Genomic DNA, 14,714 nt, shown 5'->3' with positions numbered 1-14,714 from the left:
TATCTCAAAGTCAAACCAGTGAATCAAAACAGAATCAAATTCAGTTCAGATTCAGTTCGAATCGAGTCAGTTGGCCTAGGTCACGTGATCCAGACCGTTTCATTTCCTGGTAGGCGGGATCCCAAACCAGCCAATCGGAGCTCGAGTTTATCACAACGTCACGTCGTCCAATCGGCGCGTGCGGTGCGCTCGCTAACAGGAAGTGATTCGCCCAGTGTAAGTGTGTGTGTGTGTGTGTGTGTGTGTGTTTGTTGAAATTGAGGACAGGAACACGATTAAAACTGCCACATGTAAGTATTAATAAAAAGAAAATAGGCAAAGGTTTTAAGGATATAAGTCCTAGATTTAAAATGCTCTTATAAGCTTAAAATGCAGGTTTAAAACGCTACATGATCTTGTTATGCTTTGATAGCCTGTTAGTACTGGACAGAACCCTTTAACATGTTGCAATAAAAAATAAAAACAGTAATTATTTACACAATAACTATAAAATAAAAGTGTACATGAAATTGCATAGCTGTAGACTAGTAATTTGTTGATGTGCATTACTGTATGAGTCCAATGTGTGACATGATGATAGAAAAATAAATGAAGATATAATGATCATTAACACAACCTTAAACCAAAACACAATAAATTTTCTCCTTTGTCATACCAGAACATGTCTTTACACAGCTTCACCTATTATTTTATAAAAAGTATTGCAATGCTTAATGTTTTAAGAGATATTGCAGGGGGAAATGCCATCGAGTCTGGAAACAAGAAACAAAATCATTAATTATTGCAATCTGTAATCGTAAGATAAGATCAGATCAGAAAAAGCTTTACTGCCAAGTACGCAATCAAGCTTTTTCTGATTCTGTTGTTCTGTTGCACTAACAAGTTCCTTGTGTTTTAAACCGTTATTAGCCCACCAACGTCAGCACCAAGTGACAGCAGGAACAGATGTATGTTTGTCTGTAGTGTAAAAATAAAATATGATTTTTACACTATACTACAAATAGACTTTAGACAGAGATCAGTGCTGGTTGTATAACGTCACCACAGCAGGAAGGAAGGACCGATGCTAACGCTCGGCTTGACTATCTCCCACAACCTGCACTGGGTCACGGGGACTTCCCAGGACAGAGCTGGCCCTCTTAATACGTTTGTCAAATCTCTTCCTGTCTGCAATCGAGATGCTGCTGCCCCAGCAGACCACTCCAAAGAAGATGGCTCAATGTCATCTGATGTGAACAGCAATGGGTGTTCACTTCTGAGTGAAGTAAAAACTTCCTTCTCTTTATTTTTCTATATGATTCACACCCACTCTAATGCACTTATCCCAGTGATTAACTAGTGCTTGAATACCATCAAGGTAGAAGGTTTTCTTTGATCGTGGACTGCCTGCTTCACGTCTGACACACTGGCCTCCCAGGAACTACTTTGATGGCTTGGAACGAGGTCAGGGCTGTACAAAGGATGTGGCGATAGCTACCAGCCGAGTTTCACACGACAGTGTACAGTTCCCACAGACGCACCTCTTCTGCATATAAAGAGGTGTATAGCGATGCAGCACCCTAACTGTACGATGCGTGATGTTTGTCAGCATCTAAATCTTTTTTATTAAATATGAAAGTATTTTTAACATTTTAAATATTCTGGAAAAGAACTTCCACAAAATTAAATGAACAGTGCAGTCAGTCCATGTTATTAATATTTCCTAGAGTGTATTGTAGACATCATTAAGACTATGATATCATATTACAATAATGTGATGCTGAAAGACAAATGCGCTCATTTTTTTTTCCCCCCGGTTCAAATCTTGTTCCTGTCTTTTCCATAAAGGAAAAACCCTCTCAGTAGCTCTAAACAAACAAGTGAGAAGATCATAAATCATAAATTAATGCCAGAGTGCATCATCTCTGAAACACGACTCTCCCCTCATTTGCCCATCAGAGAGCTATTTGTTTTAACCGTAGATCAGAAACCTGATCTGAGCTTCTTATCTCTCATCTCTGTGGTAACATGTGAGAGTTATCTCTGACACGTCCTGTGTTTTCCATCGCATGTAAATTCAGTGTGACCGCAGCACCATAGAAAACTCACTAGAACCTCACTAGAAAGTTCTGCTTATCAAAAACCTTTAGACAGCTCAAATTGATTTCTACTTAGTGATCTTACTAGAACGTCTGCCATTTCAGTTGTGTAACAGATTCTCGAATTCATATCCAGTTATGAAACTTTGCCTTGTAGAGCTCTGTCCCGAACATGCGTGTGGAGGTGGGGCCTGCTAGGACATGATCCATTTCGGCTGGTTGTCAGACGCTGGAGTTTGTGTCGGGGTAGGGACGACTAGAGCAGTCTTCATGTTGGCTGTGTCCCAAACTCTCAAATCCACATGTAGCCTACTGTGTTAAAAGACTCCCAAATACTTACTGTATGTCTAGAGCTATTAGTAAGAATTAATTTCTAGTTAATGTTCCTTGTGGAACTTCTGCCATTTTGTCTCTCAGACTCACAGACGTTTTGTCCAGTTAAATGTTCTTAGTTGATTGTCAGCAATTTTGGCTTGTATAGTCCAGAACTAATTACTAATAAGTGGTCTTCGTGGAATGTCGGCATTTTGGCTCATTTTGGCTTTGGTTTGTGTTTTTCAGTAGAACGTCAATCATTTTGTTTTCTTTTGTAGTTCATGTCATGTTAACGTTCTCAATAGAATATCAGTCATTTTGGATTTGGATATGACTCCCAAACGCTTATGTCTAGTGTCGTTGGTGAATTTCGGCTCCCATAATTAGGAATTGGTGTCTAGTATTCTTAGTAAAATGTAGTTCAAGTTTATTTATTGTAATTCTAGTACAGAATACATTTGTAGAAGGTGGTCTTAGTGGAACGTCAGCCATTTTGGCCGTCATACTTTAGAAGTTGTGTCTAGTTAACATTCTCACCAGAACTCCTATTTTTTATTTATTTTTTATTAATTAATCCAATCAATTTTTTTCAGTTAAAGAATGGCAGCTATTTTGTCTCTCTTTTCTAGTAAGTTTGTCCTTCCTTTTTTGTTCTTATAGTGCAGGATTAATGTTTGGTTAACACTCTTAGTAGAAAGTTAGCCATTTTGGCTCGTATAGCTCAGAACTAATTTCTAGTAAGTGTTCTTAGTGAAACGTCACCATTTCGGCTCTAATTCATTAACGATTTATGTATTGATGTTTTTAGTAGAACATCAGCTATTTTAGAACTCGTGTCTAGTTTTGGTTCTTGCAGGATTCATATTTAGGTAACATGCTTAGTAAAATGTCAGACCTTTTGGCCTGCCATCGTTTAACATTTGTCTCTAGTTGTTCGAAGAATATTGGCCATTTTGGCTCTCGTACTCATAATTCATTTCTAGTTTATGTTTATCAGCCACTCCGGCTCTGATATACCGGAGCTGACGTCATAGAACCTCTTCTGATTATTACTTCCTTTCACCATGCCCAGAGAAATGTCTCCAGATGAGCTGGTCTACCTGGGGGTCATCACCGCATCCATACCTGTGGGGTTCCTGTTCCGCCACCTCAGTAAGTCCCGACTCTCAGCAGGTCACCATCCAGTCATCGTGTTAAACCAGATCTTTTATTTATATATATATATATATATATATATATATTATTTTTATATATTTTTTTAGCTAATTAGGATTCTTTTAAAATGGGTTCTATGTGAAACCTTGTCTTGTACAGAGACACCATTCTGGTGTACACGCTGTAGATTTGTCTAACATACAATAACAGTCTATATTATTAAAACAGTATAATGAATTCCTTTCGACAACATTATTTGTGTGTTGCGTTGTGTAACAGGTCCTGCAGTAAAGCAGAGGGCAGCACTGAGTTTGGGTCTCCTCATTACCATTGCTACATGCGGGATTCACGTTTTACACTCCGTGTGCACCGTGCTGGGAACATGGCTGATTATACGAGTCAACTGGAGGTGTGTGTCCAGATTTTTAACCTAGCCCTAGCCCTTGGGCCGCCCACTTTTACATTTAAAGGAGAATAATTGAGGTCAATGAGGTTAACATTGAAATCCGAGAGTCACTTGTTACTCAATTCAGTATTCAGTGAGCTGTTGTTACTAAAAACATCCAAAGCATGTTTGGGCGTCGGTCGTGCATTTCGTCTTCGTGTCGTTTTCAGTGATTTCATCATTAGCGCTGCACGTTGTACTGGTTTCCTGTTCTGCTCTGCGTTTGTGGTTCTGTGCAAGCGACACATTTAAATATGACAAACCACAATCTTTTGAATATTAAAAGAAATTTTGTCACTATTTAATGACCGCTATGATTTTCTAACTAGCACACATTGCATAATTATTTTACTCAAGGTAACGTTGGAATAATTAGCGAATGTAAATGAAAACAAATACAATCATGAATTATTTTTAAGGAATCGATAGATGTTTTGTGCGTTTATTATAAGAAACAGTGCTGTGAGGGATATCAGAGTCAACTGAATCAGAGAATAATTTGTTGAAACATTTTAATGAGCAGGGTTAAAAAAAACTGTACCGCAGCCAGCCAGCAGGGGTCCTCAGAGACACCCTGGCTTCACTTTTTAATATTTTTATTAAAAATGACTTTTAAGTGTAAGTCATTGTAAATGGATTAAAGTTTTGAATCCCTAAACTACTAAAGTTATAACGTTTGATATTGCGGTTATTGTTTATATACTCTATATTTTGTTTATTTCTTTTCAGGAGAGCCCCGGCCCTTTCTCTCGGATGGACATTCCTTTATCTTTTATTCTTCCGTATGGTCACGTGGTTCGGACTTCCTTCTCCATCACCGTTCGCTAATGCCATCCAGCTTCTCCTCACACTGAAGGTCAGCCATGACGCCGGGTTTTCCCGCTGTCGTGTTATCATAACCCGCGTCAGACAAAAAATAAAGAATCATACAGTTGTATAATGTGTCGTGTGCAACAGATGGTCAGTTTGGCGTACGAGGTTCAGAGCTATCACTTTGAAAAGAAAAAAGAAGTGAGCTCGTTCTCCAAGTCGCCCGTGATTGGCCGTCTGGCTCGGGAGCCCTCGCTGTATGACATCATCTCCTACAGCTACTGCTACGTCGGAGTCATGACAGGTAATTCTGTTTCTTCGCAACGTCAGATTAAACGAGTTCCAAAATGTAATCAGGCCATTAAAGGTGCAGTACAGAGGAAGTGCATTTAAGGAGCATCATTATGAACCGTTTTGAAAAATCTGGTTTTGTATGTGCAGTGTTATACACTTGGCTCCACCCATTTACCATATTCTAGATAAAATCTTTCCTATTGCACCTTTCATTCAAAATGATGTCCATGGTGTTCCATCTCTCCTCCCCTCTCTGTCTCTCTCTCTCTCAGGGCCGTTCTTCCGTTATCAGACGTATGTGGACTGGCTCGAACAGGCCGAGCCGCTCTCGCTCCCGTGTAAAGCGCCGTGCCTGAACAGGTTAAAGATGGTTCCCGTTTACGCCGCTTTCTTCATAAGCGTTAACTTCCTCTTCCCGTTGTCTTATGTTCGCACCGACGACTTCCTCGAGCACAACTTCTTCTACCGGTGCGTTCGTCGCTGTCTTCTTCTTCCATGTTAACCTGCATTTGACGTTCGACTTGAACACACGCTGTTTGTGATGTGAACTGATGTACAGTGTGTATGTGTGTAGGTTTTTCTACATGGTGGCGGTGTTTTTCGTGTTCCGCATGCGGTTTTACTCAGCGTGGTGCGGAGCCGAGGCCGGCTGCATCACCGCGGGACTCGGGTGTTACCCAAAGGGGGCGGAGTCTAAACCTGGAGGCGGACCTACAGTACAATATAGGTCTGTATGGTACAATGAGTCTTATACACAGTTTTATCGTTTGGCTACATTTCCCAGCATGCACTGCTCTGGTTCCATTTTACTGTTACTGCATATCAGAGTAACATAAACATCGATGGACTGTTTGTGTGTGTGTGTTTGCATTTAGCCCTGAACCCGGTGCTCTGGTCGAGTACGACTTCAGAACCATCCAAAACATCGACTGCTACAATACGGACTTCTGTGTGAAAGTGCGACACGGCATGCGCTACTGGAACATGACGGTGCAGTGGTGGCTTCACCAGTACATCTACAGCAGCGCACCGTTCAGAGCCTACGCCCTGAGGTATCTCTCTCTCTCTCACACACACACACACACACACACACACACCTGTACATGAACATTTGCATTTTAGTAAAAAAGTTAATGTTTAAAGTTTAATGTTCGAGTTCTCTCTCTTCCCCCTTCCTTTCTTTCTCCTCTGTCCCTTTCTCTCTTACACCTCCTTCTGTCTTTTTTTTATTCTTTCCATTTTCCATTTCCGTCTCACTTTTCTTTTATGTCTATCTCCCCTGCCTATATCTCTGCTTCTCTCTCCATCTGTCCACCCATATTTTACTGCATCTCTGTATCTCTTGCCTTCTTTCTCTCTCTCTCTCTCTCTCTCTCCCTCCCCTGCTCCAGAGCGGGATGGACCATGTTGGTAAGCGCGTACTGGCACGGGCTGCACGCAGGTTACTACCTGTCGTTCCTCACCATCCCCGTGTGTATCGCGGCAGAGCTGGCGATGGAGTCATGCGTGCGCACACGTCTCGGCTCTAGGGGGCAGCAGGTGTTCGACTGGGTGCACTGGTTCCTGAAGATGCGCGCGTACGACTACATGTGCATGGGCTTCGTCCTGCTGAAGGCCAGCGACACGCTGTACTACTGGAGCTCCATCTACTTCCTGATCCACGGCGTGGCGTTCGTCTGCATCGCCGGCGGGAGGCTGATGGGAGGAGGAAGGAAGGAGCGGCCGAGGACGGAGAACGACAAGTGACGCTCCTCTTAGCGCAAACTGCCGAACGAGTTCTGCGGTGCATTATGGGATTGTGTGTAAGAACTGCAAATCCCAGCATGCACTGCTTCCGTGCCAAGTACAATTAACATTTTAGCCCCTGTTTCAGCTCTGTTTTTAGCACACACTCTCACTCCAAGCGGAAATGAATAAAATAAAGGAAAGAGTTGAGGAAAGGGAATAAAGAAAATTAACAGACAGAAGAAAGAAATTAAAAAAAAGTTTATAGAAGGAACAAAAGAAGGAAATAATTTTTTTTATTGGATAAGGGAATTAAAAACACAACGGTGAGATGATAAAGAAACATAGAGGAACGATAGAGATAGAGGAACATCAAAAGGAAAATAAAGGAATGAAGGGCAGAAAGATTGAACGATAGTAGTTTAGACATTAAAATAAGGAAATAGAAAATCAAAGACGCATACATGGAACAATGAAAGAAAGCTAGAAGGCTCTATGTATGAAAAGGAAAAAGAAAGATGCATCGCTTGGCCTGATGAAGATTTGTGTTGTGTTAAAAACAGAACTGAAACGGGGGATGAACGGATTTTGACGTTTCTGTGCTCTGAATGTCCTAAAAGACGAAATAGATGATGGACAGATGGAGGGAGGAAACAAAAACAGATATACTAATACTAATTCAGTTACCGGTGTACAATTACTTCATCTCCCAGCATGCACTGCACATTAACGCTGTCTGTTGGACCAGGACAGTTTATCATTACAAAAAAGAGTTTAAGAACTCCATATCCCAGAGTACACTGCTTCTATAACAACAGCAGTGTTGTAGGAAAAAAAAAAAGTAATTGTCACTTACTTCACCGGTTTCCCCAGAATGCACTGCTGTAATGCTGCCATTTCTCATTTTTTTTAAAAAGCATGTCAATGTTTACATTAGAAAAAGTGTTATGCTAGTGAGTATAACTTGCCAAAAGGAAACTACATCTCCCAGCATGCACTGTGGCTGTACTAACTGCCCATCTACATCCAGTATTGTTCAGAAAAAGGCAAAAGTGATATGAACAATGAAAGAAATTCATACCCAACATGTAAAGACTACATTACCCATCAGGCACTGCTTCTGCACCAATCAGTCAACTCTGCACTGTCGTAGGAACAGAGGTGATCAGGGATCATGTGACGGACCACGTGTAGTGCTTCAGCAACGGAAAGTGAAAGTTTAAGCGATTCAATGTACGTGTTTAGTCCGAGAATTTTACCAGAGTTCTTGGGATTTGGAGTCCATCTTTGTAACATAGCACTTTTATTTTACTGGGGTTTACTATATATTATTGTATTTGTTTATGGGTCTGAAAATTTTAATAAATTTTTCTGTCAATCTGCTCTATACTTAAACCTTGCTTTACTGGAACATTCTTTATACAGAGCCTACTTTCTGTCATGACACAACACAGCGATTTTTAGAAACAGAAATTTCCGTAAAACAGGTTTCTAAGTCTGTGATGCAAGTGTCGTTTTGCTTTTCACAGAAAAATGTTTCCGTATTTCTGTCACTCCATCATGTTGAATATGAACGTAAACCTTGTGTGTATTTTTAAATATTTTAAAGAGTTAAAAAATGTTTCGCTGTTTTCACTATGATTTGACTAAACAGTTGTGAAATTGATATTAAAAGTTCAAGTTGGAACGAACCTGCGTTACTGTGTTGGTAAATAGACCTTTTGCACCTAACACCACAATGTCAGTGCACCATGGTCCCGCACAGACAGGTGCAGCAAAAGGGACGTCGCTTGGCCGGACGTCGCTTGGACCGGATGCCAGTGCCAAAACCCACATACCAAACCAGACATGGAAGCACTTTCAGGATAATGTTACGTCATCTTAAACATCACACTCCACATCTCCTTAGAAACTGCTTCTCAGTCGTTCTGAATCACCTCTGGACCATCCATGTTTTGTTCACGTCTAACGCAAGCTAAAAAACTAACTAGCTTCTAAAAAAGGCTAACGCCTAGCCAAGGGCACTACTTGGAACAAGGGATTGTACACCCTACATAGCGTACTAGCTTTCCATTTATCACTATTTGGGATTCAACACCGTAACAGTTAGTTAGCTGTTGATTGGAAATTTTGAAATGTCAGTATTAGTTAACATTAACTGCGTATGATTTAATGAAGCGTAAATCAGGGTGTATTTCAGACCCTAACACCAGCAAACACCAACAACTACAGGAGGAATCATACTTGTATAGCATCTGTGGTAATCACGTTAGAACAAACCAATTTTCTGCAAATTAATATCCTTATGATCTTCTGCACTTATTTCCACATAATAGTTAATCTTTTGACTAGGTAACAAAGTCCACCATAACATACTGCGTATGAAAAATAATCAGTAGAGCAGAAGTTATTAACTCTTTTAGGTCAATCTTTTATCTGTTTGATAAAGCATCATGTAATCTTTCTGTTATTGTCAACAAAATTATATTATCAAAAAAAATCTACAGTAGACAATACTAAAAAAACAAATCTTCATTAGACAATAGCTGTTTTTTCTCTTGCTAGTGCTATTACCTAATAGTCAAGCTAGCTAAACTGTTTAGCGGTGTACATTGCCAAGGCAGTAGATGCTAACATTTTGGCTAGCTGACCAATATTAACATTAACAAACAACGTGCAAGCACACCAATAAAAAGCACACTGGAATTATATATATATATATATATATATATATATATATTAGTGCTGTCAATCGATTAAAAAAATTAACTAATTAATCGCACAATTTTTTTGCAATTAATCGCGATTTATCACAATTAAAAGACTGAAACTTTTTGGATATGTAAATGTAAATAATTAATGTAAACTCAAGACAATAAAACTATTTAAATTCAAATATGATTGTTTATTGGAATTTTTGTTTAACTTGTAACACAGATTTTCTCATGTAAACAACATACCTGCAATAAACCATCAATATGTGTCATTTGAATTTCAAAACAATCAATGCAATTTACATTGGCGAGGCCCTGTAGAGATTGTTTCGGTGGGGTGTTTTGCTTTTAAGTGATATGTCAAAGACGAATTACTTCTGTGGTATTTAAATTCGGCTTTGCAAAATGTACAGATTACTTTTGTTTTATCCACAGAACCATCCGGCAGTGTTTTATACTGAAACTTTCCGTCTAAAAGTCCTTCCTTGGTCTTATCCATACTTCTTTGCACGTTGAACACACGTCGGCCACAACAGGAAATAAAAAAAACTGCAACCGCGTTAATTGCGTTAAATTTTTTTAATGCGTTAAATATTTCAAATTAATCGCATGCGTTAACGCACTAATTTTGACAGCACTAATATATATATATATATATATATATATATATATATATATATACTCACTACGACATCCACAGTGTCAAGCTCTATTCCTAGCACCGATCAGGCCCTTTTAATTACTTTGTCCAGTCTATTTCTGATTGACACTTTCATGTTACAGCTCCAACAGACCACAGCAAACAAGTGACATTCGACACAACGGTTTCATAAAACAAAACCGACCTGAATCTTCTCAGAAAATACAACCTGCTCTGTCCTTTTTTTCTAGAGTGCCGTTGTGTTATGTGACCAGTTAAGATAAACTCCCAGATATTTGTATTCTGAGACCATGTCCTCTACTTACCCCTGGACAGATATAGGAGTCACAGGGGTCTCACATCTCCTGAGGTCTACCACCATCTCCATTGTTTTCCTGATGTTAAGCTGTAGGTGATTACGCTCACATCAGAAAACGAAGTCGTCCACCACAGTCAGGTCCCCAGAGAGGTCACCATCCTTTATACATCCAACAACCATAGAGCGGTCAGAAAACTTCTGCAGATGGCACGACTCTGAGTTATATCTAAAGTTGGATGTATAGAGGGTGAAAAGAAAAGGAGAAAGTACAGTCCCCTAAGGAGCTCGGGTGCTGTCTCGGACACAGTTCTGTAAACGGACATACTGTGGATGGTAGGTCAGATATTCCATGACCCAGGACTATTGAGTGATGCACTGTGTGTTTTGACACTTTTTTTATCAGAACCAGCATTAACCCTTGCAGCAGTTTGAGCTCCAGTAGATCTTCTATTGGATCAGACTACGCAGGCCAGCCTTCACTCCCCATGTGCATTATTGAGCCTTGGCCACCCATGACCTTGCTGCTGGTTTACCGGTTTTTCTTTCTTGGAGCCCATTTGTTATGTCCTGACTACTGCAGACAAGGACCACCCCTTAATTTGTCACAGTAGCTACAGTTACAATATCTCTTTACAATAATGGGATGTATTAGGCATCAAGGCAGCGGGTGAACATTTTGTCTCTGAAGTTGTTGCGTTGGAAACAGGAAAAACTAGCAAGCGCGTGGATTTAAGCAACTCTGACGAAGGGAAGTCTGGCCCCTGTAGTCTGATCCAGTAGAATTGCTACTGTAGGTCTTATTGTTGAAAAGGTTAATGTGAGTTTTGATAGAGACGTGGTAGAACACACAGCACATTGCATGACTGTTTTGGTTTCAAAAGGAGGAACCTACTCAATGTTAGCTGAGTGGTCAGAATGGGTGGTAAGTCTGATGGGTGTACGAGGGTTTGTCAAAAATTATCCGCACTCTGGTAATATTAAAACTTCTTTTGGTCTCAGTGTCTTATCAGCGTTAGTAAAGGTTACTGTTTTCCCAGTCACTGCTGTGCAGATATGAATGTGTTACATTAGTTCATATGTTCAGCTTAATTTTAAGGTGTTAAAGCATCCTGCCTATCTTTCTCCATTGGACATGTTTGATCCCCTGAAAGCAGGCCTACAAGGATAAAGATACACTTCTGATAAAAAAAAAAGCTTGTTTAAATAAATTCTACAGGCAGAGTGCAGGTCAATGCCAAATTAATCTTTAAAGCACATTTAACACAACACAGTTGACAATAATGCTGTACAATCCTAAAATAGCCGCAGACATAGAAACAGATAATAAAAACAGACAATAATAAGAAAATTAAATCACATCCAAATCCAGCAGGGTGGTGTAGTGGTTAGCACTGTTGCCTTGCACCTCCAGGGTCCAAGTTCGATTCCCGTCTCTGTGTGCTTGGAGTTTGCATGTTCTCCCTGTGCTTGGTGGGTTTCCTCCACCTACTCCGATTTCCTCCCAAAGACCTGCAGAATAGGCTAACTGCTGTTCCCAAATTGCCCATAGTGTGTGAATTAGTGTGAAAGTGTGTGTGCCCTGCGATGGATTGGCACCCTGTCCAGGGTGTACCCTGTGTTGTGGCCTGTCTGCTGGGATAGGCTCTAGGCCCCCCGCGACCCTGAATACAGGATAAAGCGGTATAGATGATGAGTGAGTGAGTGAGTATAAATGAGCAAATTAAAACAGTGAGAAGAATACCTCATCTCACTGTATTAAACGCTAAAGAGTCTAAAAAGGATGTGAGATTTAAAAATAGGAAGAGTACAGGGCTGGCTGATATACAGGTGCGGCTGCCGAAAAGGCGTGACTCTTCAACCTAGATTTAGGAACTATAAGTAAAGGCTGATCACCAGACCTGAGAGACCGTGCTGGACTGTATGGCTTTAAAAAGTCAGAAATAAATATACAGTATGGTGGTGCTAGATAATTTAGGGCTATTAACAAGAGCTTAAACTTTACCTGTACCTCTCAGGGAGCCAATGTAGGGATGCCAGGACAGGAAAGAATGCGCATTTGGGCCAAGTGCAACAGTGCAAGCAAGGCCTGGCTAACACCAACATAGAGGGCAGTAAAGTAATAAAAGCGTGTATAACCTTTTCAAGAACTTTTAAGGTAAAAATGGTTTGACCTTGGACAAAACCCTAGGCTGAAAAAACTTTAATAACAAACTTAATTTGCTTATCCAGTTTAAATCACTGTCCAGTAAAACATCTAGGTTTCTAGCAGTTGGTTGTACATATGATTTAAGGAAAGATGTCTCTGTAAAATTAGGAGGGACTCGCCCTCGTCTAATGTAACCCACATAAACACTATCAAAATACTGTGGATGTGTTCCAAACCAAAATCACACACTGTTCACTACATACTGTGCCTGAATGCCAGTGTTTGACTGGAGCTTTATAATCACTGTCAGTCTCGTATACAGTTATTCCATATCAGATTTTAAACTAAGTGAGCTTGGTGGGTTTCCTCCCAAGCAGATCATGTTCACTTATGTTTTTAAATTGTGTTTTTAAATTTAAATTGCTCATGCCCATTGTCTCCTGGGATAGGCCATCGGTCCCTGCGACCCTGTACAGAATAGGTGACATAGAATGAATGTGTGTGTATGGACATGTGTTTGCTCTCAGCAGGAAGTTTTAATTTCCTGGTAAAGACACTAGAGTAGTAAATGTTTAACACGCACATACACTTGCATCACTCTAGATATGTTCTCTGTACTATGTACTATACTGTCTTTTAATGTCTGCATTTGACCTCCCTTGTCTCCATGGTAACCAGAAGCCATTAGCGCACAGTAGCTACTGCTTCTGTCTTTAGCGTGATATCAGCAAATCACTCGAGTCGAGAACATTAAATGTAATAATAATTATAATTATTTATTAATAATAATAATTATTATTATTATTATTATTATTATTATCATTATTATTATTATTATTATAGCTACCTATCTAATGAGCTGGCTATTATGCTAGTTATTCATAAGGGACATAAGGCCACTGCAAGCTAGTTAGCATAAAATTGAAGTATGGTCATTGAATGGCTGGACTAACTATTTAATATATATATCATACTGTATATATATATATATATATATATATATATATTAGTGCTGTCAATCGATTAAAAAAAATTAACTAATTAATCGCACAATTTTTTGCAATTAATCACAATTAAAAGACTGAAACTTTTTGGATATCTAAATGTAATTAATTAATGTAAACTCAAGACAATGAAACTATTTAAATAAAAAAATGATTGTTTATTGGAATTTTTGTTTAACTTGTAACACAGATTTTCTAATGTAAACAACATACCTGCAATAAACCATCAATATCCTCCAAATTAACTGTTGGCTTGAAAGCCATATTTATTACAGAAATAAAAACACAAGTATGTGCCATTTGTGTCATTTGAATTTCAAAACAATCAATGCAATTTACATTGGCGAGGCCCTGTAGAGATTGTTTCGGTGGGGTGTTTTGCTTTTAAGTGATATGTCAAAGACGAATTACTTCTGTGGTATTTAAATTCGGCTTTGCAAAATGTACAGATTACTTTTGTTTTATCCACAGAACCATCCGGCAGAGTTTTATACTGAAACTTTCCGTCTAAAAGTCCTTCCTTGGTCTTATCCATACTTCTTTGCACGTTGAACACACGTCAGCCACAACAGGAAATAAAAAAACTACAACCGCGTTAATTGGGTAAAATTTTTTTAATGCGTTAAATATTTCAAATTAATCGCATGCGTTAACGCGCTAATTTTGACAGCATTAATATATATATATATATATATATATATATATATATATATATACATAATTTTTTAAGCTAATACATAAATTTTTTTTTATTTTACATTTATTTTAATCGAACATATAATAGACAAAAATCCAACCCTACTGTAGCTATCTAGTGTTGTGCTAGTCAGCTTGATAAATACAGTGTTTATTCACTCTTAGTGACGGCTAATAAATACTAGTTAATTTGAATTTAACATTATATATAAGTACTGCAAAGGTTTCATTAAATTCTTTCGACAAACTGCTCATAACCTCGCTTCAACCCAATATTATCATTCTAACACATAACACTGGGCTCTCAGGTCAGGTATGTTACATGCCCTCACCTCGGACTTCCGTACATATGAGACAAACTGGTTTAAATATT

At 39.1% G+C, this 14,714-nt stretch overlaps 1 protein-coding gene across 2 annotated transcripts; it reads left to right on the top strand.

Annotated features, from left to right (window-relative positions):
• The first annotated feature begins 208 nt into the window (after window positions 1–208).
• Window positions 209–8,507, top strand: mboat7 (membrane bound O-acyltransferase domain containing 7). Of its 2 annotated transcripts, XM_053495428.1 has the most exons (9): window positions 209–290; window positions 3,466–3,545; window positions 3,828–3,957; window positions 4,723–4,849; window positions 4,951–5,107; window positions 5,370–5,565; window positions 5,672–5,824; window positions 5,973–6,149; window positions 6,489–8,507. In XM_053495428.1, the coding sequence occupies exons 2-9, from the start codon at window positions 3,470–3,472 to the stop codon at window positions 6,841–6,843; spliced, it is 1,371 nt and encodes a 456-aa protein (XP_053351403.1). In that variant the 5' UTR covers window positions 209–290; window positions 3,466–3,469; the 3' UTR covers window positions 6,844–8,507. The 2 variants fall into 2 exon arrangements, with proteins under 2 accessions (XP_053351403.1, XP_053351402.1); XM_053495427.1 differs by lacking the exon at window positions 209–290 and having other exon boundaries at window positions 2,769–3,545.
• Window positions 8,508–14,714: the final 6,207 nt, after the last annotated feature.

This window comes from Clarias gariepinus, chromosome 4, assembly GCF_024256425.1.
Source record: "Clarias gariepinus isolate MV-2021 ecotype Netherlands chromosome 4, CGAR_prim_01v2, whole genome shotgun sequence".
Classification (NCBI taxonomy): domain Eukaryota; kingdom Metazoa; phylum Chordata; class Actinopteri; order Siluriformes; family Clariidae; genus Clarias; species Clarias gariepinus.
The sequence above is the reverse complement of the archived record's forward strand: the minus strand, read 5'-3'. Positions and strand labels throughout refer to the sequence as shown.

Excerpts from the sequence above, each read along its gene's own strand:
- mboat7 (XM_053495427.1), top strand. The coding sequence starts at position 3,458 with ATGCCCAGAGAAATGTCTCCAGATGAGCTGGTCTACCTGGGGGTCATC. Across the intron at positions 3,546-3,827 it reads GTTCCTGTTCCGCCACCTCA|GTCCTGCAGTAAAGCAGAGG; the intron begins GTAAGTCCCGAC and ends GTTGTGTAACAG. Across the intron at positions 3,958-4,722 it reads ATTATACGAGTCAACTGGAG|GAGAGCCCCGGCCCTTTCTC; the intron begins GTGTGTGTCCAG and ends ATTTCTTTTCAG.